Below are 16,362 nucleotides of genomic sequence, written 5' to 3'. Positions count from 1 at the left end.
ATAGTCAGTCATTGGTATTTTAAATATAACAAACTGATGCTTATGTATAAATTGTAGAATTGGCAGTTACTGAAAAAGGCTATTCCCCTTGAATGTTCATGAAGAGGAAATTGCTGGGTTTTTCCCACCATGGGAGTTATTACTGGCTAGAATATGAAGTTACAAGATAAAGGTCAAGAAGGGTTAGACCTGAGTCTTCTCCCAAACTCTTAAATCTGCAGTTACTGAAGGCAGAGAACAAGGCAATCTGTACATAGCGATTGTGTGTGTTTTGTCACATTATAGTACTTAATGAGGTAAACTGAGCCTGTATGTAGCCACACACTTGATGGAGGAAGTTTTCTGCTCCATTCCTTGCATACAAACAAACTGCTGAGGTCATGAGGTCAAACCTAGGTGCTAAAAGAGAAACTTTCCATTAAGGTCACTATTTCCCCCTGCATCTTCTTAAAATGTGGTAAACTGTTGTTTTAAATTTGATAGTAAAATGTCTAGTAGGTTGAGGGAAATCAAATTCTTCAAACAGGCTGCTGGCAAGCTGATTTTTGCATCTAGATCCTGTCTGTATTTCTCATTGTGAATGTGTCTAGATCTAATCTGCAAACAGTGCCTTTATTTTGATTGAGTTCTTCAAAGTGATAAAATGCCTAGGTAGTCCACGTTATTAGAGAAAAACGAAGCAGTAATGGGAAATTTATCTTCACTTTTGAAATAATTATGTTGTCTGAACGTGTCATGAAAATTCAACAGTATCTTAGTAACATTTATTCCCATTAGGAGCTAAAAATAGAGGCATTTCTAGTGTTTTAGTATGAAAAAGCTTGTCAGATTTCTTATAATTTCTTCTTATCTTAGTACCTTCAAACAAGTTTGCCCTCTTTTAATAGGGTCAAAAAACCTATTTAGCAGCTTCATGGCATATTAAAAATTACTCTGCATTTAATTTATGTTATGGAACTGAATACCTATGAAGATGAGTGTGTATGTTTTGGTATAACCATGTGTAGGCTACATTTTAACCAGCCTTTTGGTCTTGCCATTTTTTTTTCCAAATTTTACTCCCCGTGAAGAAGTAAAATAGTTGAGGAACAGGAGAAAGAAAGGAAGCCAGATTAAATTTCTCTCCTCTACTGTGGATGTGAGTTAAGATGCATATTCAGATGGATGGTGAAACTGTTTTACCAGTATCTTTTTTTTTCCAAAAGGAATGATTAAAAGTAACAAATGGGACTTTCTGTCTTAAGTAGAATTTTATAATTGGGCATTTAACCATGAAGTATCTTGCAGATGAGTGGAAAATAGCAAGCTGAGGTTTTGGTAGGGATAGACTACAGGTTAAGTTCCATTTTTACTGAGTAGTGCATTAGTGAAGTTAATCCTTTCGGCAGGGTATCATAGAGGGAGAAGCAGCATGGACCCGTAACATACTCTCTCTTACATGATGATGTGAGTAGGTGGATCAGTATGTAATGTAAAATGACTTCAGCTGTTACCTGAAGAATTGGTACCACGTGATTTTCTTTAAAATTTTCCTAGCCTATTTGAGCATAGGAAAAAAGCCCATGATGCAAAAATTGCTGCTAGTACAGTTTATAACACTATTTTACTTCTTTCTAAAGCTATTGACTTCAGCATCTGTTGTTTACCTTGGAAGGCCAGCCTAAACACTGCTTCGGTAGAACACACACTTTGTATGCTACGTGCTAACAGAGGAAAGAAAATGCATGCACCTACCGTGATTTACATCCACTATGGACCTTGGGCCCACTTTAAAAACAACAAAAAAATAAACCTGTGAGCACTGGTTTGAGGTACTGTTGTGTAAATGCCCTCATTTATTTTCAGACTGAAACAATTATCTACGTGGAAAGGCTTCATTTAAGTCCTGTAACAGGAGCAGAAGACAGATGCACTGTCTCGGTAGGAAAGACGGTCTCCCTTCATCATAATTATAAATGCATGAAAGTAACGTTATTGTCAGACTATCTCAATCTCACTCTTCAGGTTTTTTATTCAGAACATCAAATGCAATTATGAAACTTGAATTCAGAGATTTAGGTATTCCTTTAATCTGAATTCATTGCTGTTTATGTGTAGAACAAAAATGGCTCTAATAGGTACTCCTGACGTGTATGAATGATTAACGTAACACGAGCGCTAATCTTCCTGTGAATTGTTCAGTGTACGTGACAAATACATCCAATAATAGTGCACTAGAAATTCAAAGCTGCAAAGTGTAGGTTTCTTCCCTTTATTTTGCTAGAATGTGGTATTTTGGTTGAGGTGATCTGTTGGGTAAAGACATTTTCATAAAAGGAGACCACCATCTGAAGTCAGGATCCCAAGATTGAGAAGTGCTGATGATAGGGATGAAGCTCCTTCCTGTATGATTTAGTCTAAGTGATCCTGTTCAGGCAGGGGGGTTGGACTAGATGATCTTTTGAGGTCCCTTCCAAATCCTAGCGTTCTGTGATTCTATGAAAGGGTTGAGGCCCCTAGCCTTTTTCCACATGATGCTTGCAGTGGCTGACTTCTGGTGGCTACTGGTTTTGTCCTGTCTCTGTGGATGACAGGAGGCTATCCTGGGAAGCACTTGACTGAAACAAGGCAATACCCCTTTTCCTGTGTTTGTTGCCTCAGCTGAGGGGGTTATCGGTGTGTTACATCAGACTTGACTCTTTTGGTGAAGTCAGAGCAGAATGTGTGTGGGCCTCCTTAAAGTAGCTGTGCTACAGTGTCCTGGTTCTGGCCAGCCTGGGTGAGCTGAGTTGGCTGGGGCTGTTTTCCACACCACGTGACATCATGCCCTGTAAAAGGGACTGACTGGGGAGGAGTGGGTCTGTGTGGCTCTGGGACAGTCCAAGTGTGGTCTGGCATCGGGTAGGTTGTCATGTTGTTGCACTGCTCAGTCTTACCACCTCGTTGGGTGGGTAAAGTGCTCTGTGTCACCACCCGCTGTGTATTCTGTCACGGGCTCTGTTGCTGTTCCCCTCTCATTGTACTTGCCAGTAACTGTCCTTATCCCAACCGTGGGGCTCTGTGTTTCTTCTCCTGGGGTAAAGGCGTGTGAGCAATGCAGGGTGCTCAGCCACTGCCTGGGGCTGAACCATGGCACAAGGCATTGGCACTTCAATTTGAAATGTAGATTATGATTTACTTCTGCTTGATAGCACCAGCCAGATTAAGATGATGTGCAGTTTGGTTTGCCATCGCTAGCTGGAGTGGCACACAGTTCAGCTCCTTTGGAGCAGTGGCTGTTGCACTCTATTGCCTGCTCAGGCCTGCAAAAGGGATCATTTGCACCCTCCTCTTGCCTTGGGGGTCTGGTTTGTGTTTGCCACAGCATATGGTGATGACCTTGAACTTTCTTGGTTAAGCAAGAGGTGACAGGCTGCGTAATTAGGGGGCCATTTAATGGTGGCAGGTTCCAGCCTAGTAAGAGAAGTAGATTGCTTATTTATCCCTTGCCAGAAGATACAGGATTCAGCTGTTGTGACCCAAATATATTAACCTATCTTGTCCCTGAATAGCTTTATACAACTGTGAGGAAGGTGAGTATGGTGCCAGTAGTTACTATTAAAAGGGGACAGCAAGAGGAAGAGAAAGGCCTTCTTCACAGCACTCCTGCCTTGCTCTTCCCAGCCTGGTGCCAGCCCTCCTCTTCTCACAAGCTGCTTTGCTCCCCAGAGTGAGGAGTAGGGGAGGTTTTTGGGATGGCAGGGGATGAGTGGGAACAGAGATAGGGAGACTGATGGTGAGCTCTAAGGATGCAGGTGACCCAAACCACAGTGAAATGGAGTAGGAGAGGGAGGCTCTCCCCCAAGAATGGATGCTGGTGGAGGACATTGTCTCTCCACCACCAGCACTCCCGCTGAGCCTTCCTTGCACAGACCAGAAACCCTTCATCTTCTTCCTTTCTGCCCTTCTCCCACAGCTGCTCCAACTGTCCTTCCCTTGGCTGCAGCTACCTCAATGTCTCCAGCCCCTTTGACCCTCCTTGGACCCTTGGTCCTTCTGCTGCAAGGTTGAATCTCCATTTCAGATTATAAAATCGTAAAACAAGCAGACAAAGCAATCTCAGGCAGTTCCACCCGGGCTGAGGTCCCCATGGCACTTGTGATGCCAGGAGGCACCAGAGAGGATTCCTTCCCATCATCACTGTGCACATCTGGCCAGAAAATGTAGGAGATGGATCTCTAGGGTCCCTGGGTGGCAGACAGACTGCTCATCCATGAACTACAGCAACCAGTTCAGGATTGGCTGTGCAAATAATTAAAAGGCTTTGCCTGTAAAAGCCTGTAGCCTTGTGCAGGGCAGCAGCCTCCCCTGCTGCTGAAGCCCTGGGTGGAGGTCAAACCTTTTCCTTTGGATTGTCCCCAGCATGGAAAAGAGGTGAAGGCACTTGTCTGGATCAGGGTGTGGGGAGTGCCCTGTCTCGCCTTGACCAAGTTAAGCATTACTGGTAAGATACAGGGATGAATAAATCCTCTCTCCAAGGGGTTAATAGCACTTAGTGGAGTTTTATATTCAAATCTGGGAGTTACTGGAGGCGGGGGGGGGAGTGTAGGAAAAATGAACCTTGTAGTTCATACTGCAATGTAATATGTCATTTATATTGCAGGGGAATATGATGGTGTAGTCAAAGGTCTGATAGTTTATGGTTTGTTCTAAAGCATTAAACTCGCTGTAAATCTTGGTATAGAAACAACAGCGCACAGAAACGTGTGCTGTAAATGAGTTGTGAAAATTCACATTCAGGGGAAAACTGTTTTTCATACTAGCAAGGCTGTGCATGGTTTCTAATACAATGAATCCCTTCCAGTGTTTCTGTCTAACAAAAGGCACTTAAAAATTCTGAATGGAAACGTAGAGATTTTCTTTAATGCCTTGCATCATGACTGGCTTATTGTGATCATGAGTTATATGGACCTTTGTCCCTAGCAGTCTGCAACAAGAAGATAAGGTAATAATCTTCTGCGCACTTGTGGGCACATTTTTGGAATTTGATATTTTTTTTTAATGATTTATGCAAAGGTCTGTGATTAATAAATTAGGAAGAATTGATGATACTATGATCTTTTTACCAATGACAGCAACCTATTACCTAATTTTTAATATTTTCCTGAAGTCAGACTCTCCATTCAGGCATGACACTGAAGTAATTTAGTAGCAAAGATATTGATCAGTGCTCTAAACCTATCTGTAGTAATTTTCATGCCCAAGAGACCAGATGATTACTTTTTTGGTATGTACTCAGAAAAAAAGGTTTTGTTGAGTATAAAGTAAGCAGGAATATGTTTGGAACTAAATCAGTTTTTAATGTTTTAGGAGGGATTTTTTTTTTTTTAGCATGAGAGTTGGGGTTTTTTTTTGAGTATCTGTGCTTATTTGCTTTTTGCCATCAACTGTATGTAGCGAGGCAGTAGAAGTGGTGATACTTTATCAAGAAACTAGTTCAGGAAAAAGCTAGCCTTCAGCATAAACATATACCTATGGAAAACAGCAGTGCTAGTACACAATTTCTTTCTTGCTAGTGTAGGTGAGAGAATTTGAAGCCAGAAAAAGCAGCACTATCCAGAACAGCAGCTAAGACAAAAGTTTATTGCTCTGAAACTCCGACACACAGCTAATTCGTAACAGCACTGTCATGTGAACAAACTGCATATAGTGTTTACATATGGGTCTTAGAGATGAAAACCATATATTTGGGCTTGCAGTGACCTGTACATAACCAGGCTGGGTCCAGGAACTGCTGACTCAGCTGACAGGAGCTTTGTTGGGGGGTTTTCTCCCTACATCCACTGATGTTGTTTCAACATCTGTCATTTTGGAGATACTGAAAACTGTGAGGCCCAGTAGTTGAATATCCAAAGGATTAGGAGACGGTATGTTACGTGTTTTCTATGGCAGTCTGGTAAATGTAGTTGGAGTACTTTTTTGCCAAGTAAATTTCCATGTACTGAAAATTACATTTCGTTTACCAAGCAAGATGATACTGTCTGTCTTCCATATGTCTCAAGCTTTGCGATCAGTCTTTTTACTCCTTATTTGGAACTGTGCAAAACCTGTCTGGAGCTTGCCAGCATGATGGTTGAATGATAACCTGAGGCTTTAAGCAGTAGCTTCTGTGGGCCAAGTTCATTAACGTGGGTGCGTGTCTGGCTTTTTTTGCTTTCCCCATGTAGACAGCTACGGATTGTGACAGGAGAATGGTTTTTTGAAGAGAGAGCAAAGCGCTTCAAACAGTCAAATCTTCTTGGAACCGATGTTGTCAGACAGTCTATCCTACGCAAATTCCCAGGTAGGGATCACGAGACGGAGACTTGCTTCTGCTTAACACATTCAAAGCTTATTTCCAGAGTGTTTGAGTTGTGTTTTATTCTTCACTGTTGGAGGTGTAAGCATAATCAGTATTTTAATCTTAATTTCATATTTGGGTATTACTATGCAGTGTTTTTGTGAATGATTGATGTATAGAAAAGATGAGGTATGGACAAATGAAGAAGTGTCTCTGTGGAGAGGGTGAGCGCTGCTTAAAATCCCACTGTCCAAAGAGGTGGATGGTATTATCCAGCTGCAAAGCCTTTAAAAGTTCATTCTCAGTTCCTGCTGGGAAGTTTGGCTGTATGCAAGCATCTAAACTCAGCCGGGGTTTTTTTGCTTCTGGGTCTCTTATTTGCAACAGTGGTGCATAAAATTATTCCATTTTTCTTTTTCAACTCTGAATAAGAAAGATGAATGTTAATTCCTGTGCTGGATGCTGGAGCATGGGCTGTAGCCAGACTACCTGGTACTTCTCAATTCTCATTTGCTTTCCTTTTAGCCCAGCTGTCTCCAATAAAATGCACCTGCACTTTTACGTGCAGCAAACTGTCTGGCCATCTTGAGTAAGCACCGTGAGTGTACCACGTCCGTGAGCTGCTGTGGTACCTTGCATGGTACCAGCGGACCACTGTTTTAAGAAACAGGAGTTTTTCCTGTATGCTGATGCTTCTGTTTTCACTTAACTACTTCACCCTGCACACGGAAGCTGTTAATTTGGTGGTCTGTTTGCAGATTTAGTGTTTACCACTTCCAGTAGGAAGGCGATGGGTGCGGGTGGTTTGTAGGGACAGGGCCTGGGTTGCTGCCACTGGGGAAACACCTGGTGCAAAATGCTGGTGGTGCCACTATTGCTGCACCTCAGAAGCTGTCAAACTTGGCAATTACCAACACTCCTTGGGTTTTTATATTATGCAGCCTGTCAACTTGGGTGTTTTGTGGTTCGTTACTTTGTTATTTGATATATTAAAGGATATATTTAAGCCATTTTCCCCACACCTTGTTCCTAGTTGAGTAAGCATTTTAATTAGGAAAACAGTCTTTTGTTTGACACAGAAAATACTGTACACTGCAAAATTGTATTTTAGGTCCTTTGGTTGTTAAATGTCATCAGTGATGGATTTAGAAGCATAACTGCCAGTTCAGGGGAGGGGTTGGAAGGGACCTCTGGAGTCCAACCCCCTGCCAGAGCAGGATCCCTTAGAACAGGTGGCACAGGAGGCCATCCAGAGGGTTTTGAATGTCTCCAGAGAAGGACACTCCACAGCCTCTTTGGGCAGCCTGTCCCAGTGCTCTGTCACCCTCACAGCAAAGAAGTTCCTCCTCATGTTTAGGTGGAACTTCCTATATTTGAGTTTGTGCCCATTGCCACTTGTCCTGTGTCTGGGCACCACTGAAAAAGACTGACCCCATCCTCCTGACACCCACCCTTCAAGTATTTATTAGTTCAAGGCAATAGTTCCTAATGAAAAACGTTTTGAGCTCCTTTAAAGTTTTATTTTATAAAACGGAAAAGCCAAAGAAAACTGCAATTTTTCATGATATTTTAGAATCATAGAATCATAGAGGATGGAAAGGACCTCAAGAGACCATTGGGTCCAACCCCCAAAGTCTAATTTGGTTTTATTTAGTATTGAAAAATAATGTCTATGTTTGTGCAGGCTGTTTGACATCTGCTGCCTTTTTTGTGAAAGCATTCATTTTTTTTTCCTTTCCCCCTCCACCAAAGATACAGTTCCCAACAAAGATGAAGGACGAACATTGAAAGATCCTTTCCAAGAGAATGAAGAAAAAAGGCCAGATGTGTCAGTCTCCTCCACAGCTGGGCATAAATCAGTCTTCAGCAGGCCAAGAAAGATAGGGTAAGGCCTTTTCTTTTGGAAACTGGTAACTCAGATTACAGCTGTATATGGTTGGATGGGTTTTCTTTCGAGTTTCTCCAGCGTTCCACATCAGCCTCAAACTTCCCCAGGTTAGAAATAGCTTTCATTTAAAAGTGTACTTACTATAATTAGACAGCTGCTTCCTAGGGAATGTGGTGTAATTACTCTTCAGCTATAAAGGTAGCAATAAGAAGGCAATTTTACTTCTGTTTTTTTTCTATTCATACTTGGAAGTAACAAAGTGTCCCTGAAGGCAGGTTTGCTGAAGAAGCAAATGCAAGAAGTAGTATTTTCAAGGCTTGGTTTGTTTTTTTTTTATGTACACTGGTCAGTACTTCTCTTAAGTCAAGGTTTCCTTTAGCTTCCAGCTCTGCCAGTGCAGCCTAGCAGCCATGCAGCACCCCTTTTTTGTACATGTGATGGGAAGTAAACTGCTCTGCTGCTGGTTATCTTGAAGTCTGTGAGGTGTGTAGCCCTGGTTTGGCTGTGCCCTTGCAGGGGCACTTGCAGACACAGTCATTGCATGGTTGCATGAGCGGTGTTGGCGTAACTTGAAGCTATCGAGTGAATGGGAAGAAAAATCAGATTAGTTTGCATCATGGCTGGAGCTCCATGGGCTGGTAGCTGGAAAAGTGTTTCTATTGCAAGAAAACACACTTAGTTATGTATCCTAAATACCAGGTAAGTAGGTAGGTACAGCGTTTTTGCTTCTGAGGACAGCTCAGTATGCAGTTGTTTGTTGCAGCGACTCCAGAAATTAACATGAGGGATTTCTTTCTTATATTGGGAACAAGCATGTCCAAATACCTCTGGCTTCCCAAATTAAGGTGAAGAAAGAACAATCTTAGGGAATCTACTGTAATAGGACACAGATGTTGGTCTAAATCATGCTAATTGGTAACTATACTAAGAATGCATTAAAGTTTACTCTTCTAATCCTCTTTTCATTTAAAAGCTTTGTGCAAATCTATTAGTCATATCCCTTTATGAGGACAATTATAAGAAATAATTGCCTGTTGTTCGTTTTAGTGATGTTCAGCCTTTTTCAGTTTGTGGCCAGAATTGTTTTCTGGCATTCCCATAAAGGAAACTTATTCCTACAAGAATTAGGCTTGTTTCTCCTAGTATATTTTGTGGCTTCACTTAAAAGCGATTCATTATTCTTTCTCTTCCTTCCTTCTTTGTCCCTTGGTTTCCACATTCATATATCTCATGAGTGTACTTGTTTTAGCAAAGCCATTTTGGGGCCAACTCCTACTGACAGTGTTGTGGGATAACTTAACAGTCTATTGCAGTTTGCAAATCCCTGAAGAATACTATTACTTTTGAAAACTTTCTTTCATTTCTGTCTTACTGGGCCACATGTTGCAGGGTTAAGGGGATGATGTTATTTGTTTCAGAAAATGGCATAGTTGGGGCATTGGTATGAATAATTGTAGAAGCAGTGAAGAAATTTCTAAAAGAAAATGCATATAGTGAAATTTGTTAGGGGATATACACATACTTAGTAAAAATACTTTTCTGTGTATAAACTCTAAACTCAATATAGTGAGAGGAATTTTTACAAAAGGCACTTCTTGGTATAAGCTTGAAGTGGCAATGCTGAATAGGAGGGATGTTTTCATGTTTTGTGTCTTCAAAAGCAATTTATAGCAAATATTATGTTTGTCTACCAAAAACAATTTGATCACCATATTTGGTGTTCTGTGGGCCCTCAGACCCAGAGTTTTCTGTAGGTCAGACAGATAAAATTAATAGAATGTGTACATCACAGTGCTTTGTTTGGGCGGCTGTTTCCTGGGAAAATAACTTAAAATTTTAAAATGTTTTATTCCCTGTTTTCATCAGGAAGATAATCAGGGCAGTTACCAAAGGAGAAATTACAAATGCAAAAGATGAAGGCGAAAGGAACACAGGCTCAGAAGCTGAAACCAAAAGTCTTCACAGTGGCAAGTCAACGCCTGGCTCTGAGAGGTGAGCAGCAGAAATCTGGTACAGTTTATGCTGGGATTGACCTAGGGGAATGTGACAGTCCTCTGTGTTGCATTGTGTCTTTGAAGGTGAACTTTAACGCTACCTGAGAAGCAGAGCTTATGTCTAAAAGCAAAAACCAATCCCCCTAAACATTATGTCCATCCATCTCCCTATTCCTTCTTTGTGTTCAGCTGGTGATTGTATTTTGTTTTCTGGCTTTCAGTTAACAAGCTGTGCTCATGTTACAGAACCGAGGCCCTTTGCTCAAAAGTTGTTCTTTGGTACTGACATGTTACTTGATTATACCTTACACTTTTTTCTTCAAAGGCTCTTCTCTTTCTGTGGTTGTTATCCCAATTATTTCTAATAGAATGCCATTTATCATTCTTCTGAGCATAAGAAATATTTGTTATTGCCTCTGTTGATAGCATTATAAAGTGCCAGGTGCAACATTCCTCTTGTGTCCCACCACCAAAATGAAGCAAACAAAAAAAAAGAAGTTTGGGGGTTTTTTCTTTTTTTCTCCTGTTCAGCTGGATAGTCTATACTGGATGCAGACTCACATTCTTTGCTCAGGTGTACATGCCTAGAAATTTTACCACCTGGAGTGAGAAGTAGTAATAGTTTGCTGTAAGAGCCTATAGAAATTTCTAGCTCTAAACCAGTGTGCCTTGGAAATACCAAATAGGTATACAGGAACACAGGTTGTCAGGTAAAAGGAACATCGTGGGGTTTAATTAATTCACCCACAGATGAGCCTTGTTGCTTAACAATAACTTGCTTCCCTTTATTACCTACTGTGGTGGGTTGACCCTGGCTGGGGGCCAGGTGCCCACCAAAGCTGCTCTATCACTGACCCCCTCAGCTGGATAGGGGAGAGAATATAAAATGAAAGGCTCATGGGTCAAGATAAGGACAGGGAGAGATCCCTCACCAGTTACCTGCACTGGTAAAACAGACTCAAGTTAGGAAAAAAATTGATATAACTTACTACCAAGTAAACGGAGTACTAAGAAATAGAACCAAATGTTAAAATAACCTGCCCCCAGCGCTCCTTTCTTGCTGGGCTCAACTTTATTCCCAATTTGTCTCCCTCCTCCCACAAGCAGCACAGGGGACAGGGAATGGGGGTTGGGATCGGTTCATCACACATCGTCTCTGCCACTCCTTCCTCCTCAGAGGGAGGGCTCCTCACACTCTTCCCCTGCTCCAGTTTGGGATCCCTCCCATAGGAGACAGTCCTCCATGAACTTCTCCAACTTGAGTCCTTCCCATGGGCTGCAGTTCTTCATGTCTTCTCACTCCTCTCTCTGGTTGCACAAGCTAGTGCTCTATTTTTCCTTCTTAACTCTGTTATCCCAGAGGTGCTACCATCACGGCTCGTGGGCTCGGCCTTGACCAGCAGTGGGTCCATCATGGAGCCAACTTGTATTGGGTCTGTCAGACCTAGGGGAAGCTTCTAGCAGGTTCTCACAGAAGCCACCTCTGCTCCAATTGCTGGATGTTCTGCAACACACCCCAAGTTAATGGGGACAATCGTCTTGAAAGTTCACTATTTGTAATGTTTTTTTTTCCCACTGGGTGCTCCAGTACTTACTAGCCAACTCAGGTTTAAAGAGCAATGTTAAGTAATGTTCTTGAGGAGTTTACCATAATTAGGACAAAGGGGTGCTTTTGAGAGATGTGTGCAGCAGTTTTGATGTGCCAGACTGCAAGAAAGCCATCATGTTTTAATGAATTGCTTTTGCAGTCATAAATGAAGCAAAATAATTTTGTTTGGGGTGGTGGAATTCAGCACCTGAGAAGCTCTGTGTACAGGCTTAGAAGGATAGATAGGGTGAAGTACTCAATAAAAATAGCGTTTATGTTTGGTTGCCTTGCTTGCCTTTCTCATAACACATCAATTTCTAGCTCTTGCCTAAAGCCCAGGGTACAGGATTTATTAAATTAGGAGTACTGAGTCATTATGGCAGCTGCCTTCCCTACTACCCATACTCTCGTTCTCACCTGGCCAAGTCAGTGTCCTTTGTCATAGTAACCCAGCTGTATTGCCAGGGGATGTTTTTGGTAGGGGGGCTGAATTGTTTTGCTGTCTGTGGAAGATGTGGCACTTTCTAAATCTTAACTTGTGGAAGGATTGAGGAGCAGCTCATGTCTCTCGAGGTATGAAAATTCCTGGTTTGTACACGCATGATTAAATACTTTTAATTAAGAGTTTTGAGGATGCTTGGTTTAGTTCATCTATTGTTAATTCATAGAACTGAGTAATAATTATTAAAAATATTAAGAAAGTTTCTCAGGCTGTCCTCCATAGCTGTTTTGAGTAATTAAAAGTCTATAACAACATCTTCTGACACTGTGACTGTCCTAGATTTTCCTGCATATTTCTAATATCTGAGATTACAGTCATCTTTTTAGCTGCATTGCCAAAATTGGTAGGATTTCACCTACCAGCAAGGAAACTGAGAGCAAATTTTTGTTGTTTCTGAAGATTTTGGTTTAAGAGAAGATGTACTGAGCTGGGATCAGGGACTTCCAGACCATGAGTTCATTTTTTTTTTTTTTTTCAACTAGTTTATTTCTACTCCAGAGAGAAATGTTTACTGTTTTTTGGAGCTGAATGGTCTGGGAGGCTGCATCAGGACACTTCTAGAAGAAATTGCATAGGAATTTCAGGCTTACCTACACAGACACACTGCCTCATTGTACTGACATCTTGCCTGCCACGTGGAAATGCCTGTTTTAACCTAGTCAAGTCAAAACAACATTTTTCTTTGGTTTTCTACTTTATATGGGTATAAAATGTGTTGAACCTCTCTAATATAAGGGCAAAGTACAGGAGAGGTCTGTTTAGCAAGTGTGATGTGTTAAGTGCTCAGCCAGACTGATGCCTCCTGTAGAACCTCTTATAATGTTTCCAAACCTTTTACCCTAGCCCGCTGTCACTTCAGAACACTTCTCTCTATTTGCATTGGCTTGCACGGTGAGGGGAAAAAAAATCTGTAAAAACAGTTCTTGTAACAGAAAGACACAACTGTCTATCAAAAATGGTGTGACACATGCAATAGAACTCAGATTTTCAACATTTTGGCTACTTGGTACACACTGGAAGGTTTGGAAATTAAGGTTTGTGTGTCTAAGTCCATCAGTGTTGATAAAATACAGATGACAACCACTAACCTTGATTTTTCTGACTTTGCAGGCACCAAAGATGCATCTTTATGTAAACAGATAGGACAAAAATTCAGCTACAGCACATCTAGTAGGATTTGTTGATCACTAGCTTATCAAATTTGAAAGCAGCAGTGCGTGTATATGAAGTGCACATTCCTGAGAGCGTGTTTATTGTGCGTTATCTGCGGTAGTCAGCATACAAAATTGGATGGTGACTGTTAAAAAGGTTACCATATGCTCACTAAAAGACAAAGCCATGGTTGCACAACACTTGTAGACAGTCTTTGTGTTTGGGGTTTTCCTCTGTGTTCCTTATTTTCAGTGGGTTTACCAGCGTGGGTTCAGAGCCTGTGCCCGCTGCTTAATGCTGTGGTGAGACAGGAGCTGTTGTGTCCCAGGGTATTTTTTTTCTCAGTTCAGCAGTAGTTCTGATGAAAATTTCCATTGTAGTAGAGAATATTTTTCCTGCAGGTACTCTGCCCATGAGATGACAGTCTAAACCTGGGGAAGGTGAAATTCAGATGTTGTCCAGGGCAGTGGAGATGCCTGCAGGTCTGAAATATTTATTAAGCGAGCTTATTTTGGCTGAAAATCTACTTCAAGTTCCAGAAACTGTCTCCAGCAAATTTGTGCTACTATTTTCCTCTGACACTGTATTTTCTGTATGGAAATGGCTACAATTCCTGCATTAATTCCTATTTACCAGATTGGGGTTAAGTGGTTAGTACTAGTGTATGCAGAACTGTTACTATCCTGCCAGACTTTTTGTGATTTCTCTAAATTGTGAAGAAAAATGAAAAGGTTTGAACTGGTATTTGTGGAGAACAAAAACTAGATCAGCCAAGAATTTTTAACAGCAAATCAAATTGCAAATGAAATACTAATTGGAGAAGTGTTGAAATCTGTTTTAAAATAATTTTCATTTTTTCAAGAGGTCAAAAAAGGTGCTACAGCTTACTCCTTGCTAACTCTTGGTGTTCACAGGTACTAGTCGATAATGTCTAATTGTACTTTCTATTAAAAATAATAGAAAATGTCCCATGAAAAAAATTCTGCCTGTTGGAATACAGCAATCAGGTTCTGGTATGCTGATCTCAGATGTTTTTTCTTTTTTGGTCACCTTGCTAACATGAAACCTGGCAAAAAGACCTGTCTAGCCTCCCAAGCCGGTTGAAAGAATCAATCTATTTGGATCAAGAGTCATTATTGCAATAGACTTGCAATATTATTACTGCAATGTCCTATAGATAGGACAGTGAACAAGTTGTTTCTCTGCAGAGGATGGAAAGCAGATGGCCAAGGATTTTTAGGCTTTCTGGAGATAGTGCTGGCATTAACATCAGCTGCAGGAGCGGGCAGACCTGTCGTGTCACCATAGTTTTCTTTTAAATCCAGAGCAGCCTGGAAGGAAGTGTTGGGTGAGTTGTCACCCCGGCTGCTGGGGTGCAAATGCAATTTAGAATGAACATGGACATAGGCAGCTTCTACAGGCTGGCCAAGAGCCGTCCATTTGGGCTATTTGCCGTTCTGGTAAAAGTCCAGACAAAAGGTGTATGTATAGTTCTATGTACAATATATGACTGTAGTTCGCCCTTGCCGGTGCTTTTCTTTCCAGGTGACCATTTCTTTGCAGGGCGATCGTACAGTTTACCCAGGGCAATGATGTTTCCATGGCTGCTTTCTTGCAGCGGTTTGCTACATGGGTTGCCTGGGTTTGCTCAGAGCAATAAGGCTTTAATGCTCTTCTCTCCACCCCAGGGGGAGCACGCTTTCGCTGAACGGCGGTGATGCAGAGGCCGCTGCAGGGCATCTGAAAGGGGTCGTGGGTCCTGTGAGCCGAAGCAATGTTTCCATACCTTCCCTCCCCAGGTCTCCGGCGCTGAGTACGCGCAGCATGACCATAGATTATAGCAGGGTAAGTAGAGTGATGGAGATCTGACACCAGATGAGATGACTTGGCTGGTACCTGCCCCCGTAGATCAATTTGTAGCCTACGAAAAATAAGCCTGACAGAGAAGATTTTGTTTCTTCCTTAATTCCGCTGGGACTAGTGAGGATCTCTACTAGAACAGAATTTGTCATCCTCTACCAGTGGTGGTTTTGGTTTGACAGATGTTTTCTGTATGTCTAAAAGTTGCTGTTGGTGTCCACGGCTGCGCAATGAGCTACAGGTTCTGAAGTGGGAAGTGCAGGGCGTGGGAATAGCGTAGTCGATGCTTCATGGCCTCCAGCAAGTGCTGTGAACTGGAAGCTGACAGAAATGGCACTTTTTCAGACTGATAGTGAATAACTTGGGGAGGGTTTTTTTTGTATTTATGGGATGTTAATTTTTCTTATTGGGCAGGACGTTGGCTTAGAAAACGGCACGATTATTCCAGCAAGTGAAAGTGTACCTGAAGATTTAGTAAAGAAGCACTGTAGGAAAGCATCTGGGACTCCTTCCATTGCTGTTTCTAGGGTATCTTTGTCATCAGGCAAGTATCAACTCCTTTCCTTCTTTCAGCCTCCCTTTTGTTTGTCAGAGGTTTATTCACATTCTTGTGACTCTGCTTTTGTTTTTAAAGCATACTGAAGGATCAGATGTAAGTTTATTAAATCTGTTCATACTCACTCTGAAATTTCTCCCCTCTTACTAACCAAGTCTTACCCCAAAAGAAAAAAAAAGAAAAGGTAATCCTAGCCCCAGTAATATTGGCACAACGTTAGTATTAGGTAAATCACACACTCCTGGAGCTGTTGCAAATTTTGATTCATAATGGCACATGGTTAGATCATTCTCTGTGTGGCCAGCTATATAAAATGCTACCTGTCTGCAGTCCATCTGAAATACTACTGTGCTGCTGCCATGACTTTTCACGGCCCCTTTGCTCAGAAGCGAATTTGGGGAACAGAGAGCTGTCAGAGAACAAGCCCCTTACAGAGTTCATCTCACTTCATTTTTATACATCATGCTCTGAAGCAGTCGATCCAGCTGTAATTTACCTTGTCTCATTGGAGGCTGTGAGGTAGA

The 16,362-nt window shown here is 41.7% G+C and overlaps 1 protein-coding gene across 1 annotated transcript in view; it reads left to right on the top strand.

The window, feature by feature from the left end:
- The window catches only part of SYTL5 (synaptotagmin like 5), a gene marked incomplete at both ends in the record, with an annotated part of 63,298 nt that overhangs the window by 22,051 nt on the left and 24,885 nt on the right, over nt 1-16,362 (top strand). Inside the window, 5 exons of the mRNA XM_084264530.1 lie at nt 6,186-6,301; nt 8,051-8,183; nt 10,053-10,178; nt 15,111-15,267; nt 15,697-15,826. Coding sequence (XP_084120656.1) covers nt 6,186-6,301; nt 8,051-8,183; nt 10,053-10,178; nt 15,111-15,267; nt 15,697-15,826 — 662 coding nt within the window. The remainder of the gene's footprint in view (nt 1-6,185; nt 6,302-8,050; nt 8,184-10,052; nt 10,179-15,110; nt 15,268-15,696; nt 15,827-16,362) is intronic.

Source organism: Gallinula chloropus (genome assembly GCF_964237585.1).
Source record: "Gallinula chloropus genome assembly, chromosome: 1".
Taxonomy (NCBI): Eukaryota; Metazoa; Chordata; class Aves; order Gruiformes; family Rallidae; genus Gallinula; species Gallinula chloropus.
The sequence above is the reverse complement of the archived record's forward strand: the minus strand, read 5'-3'. Positions and strand labels throughout refer to the sequence as shown.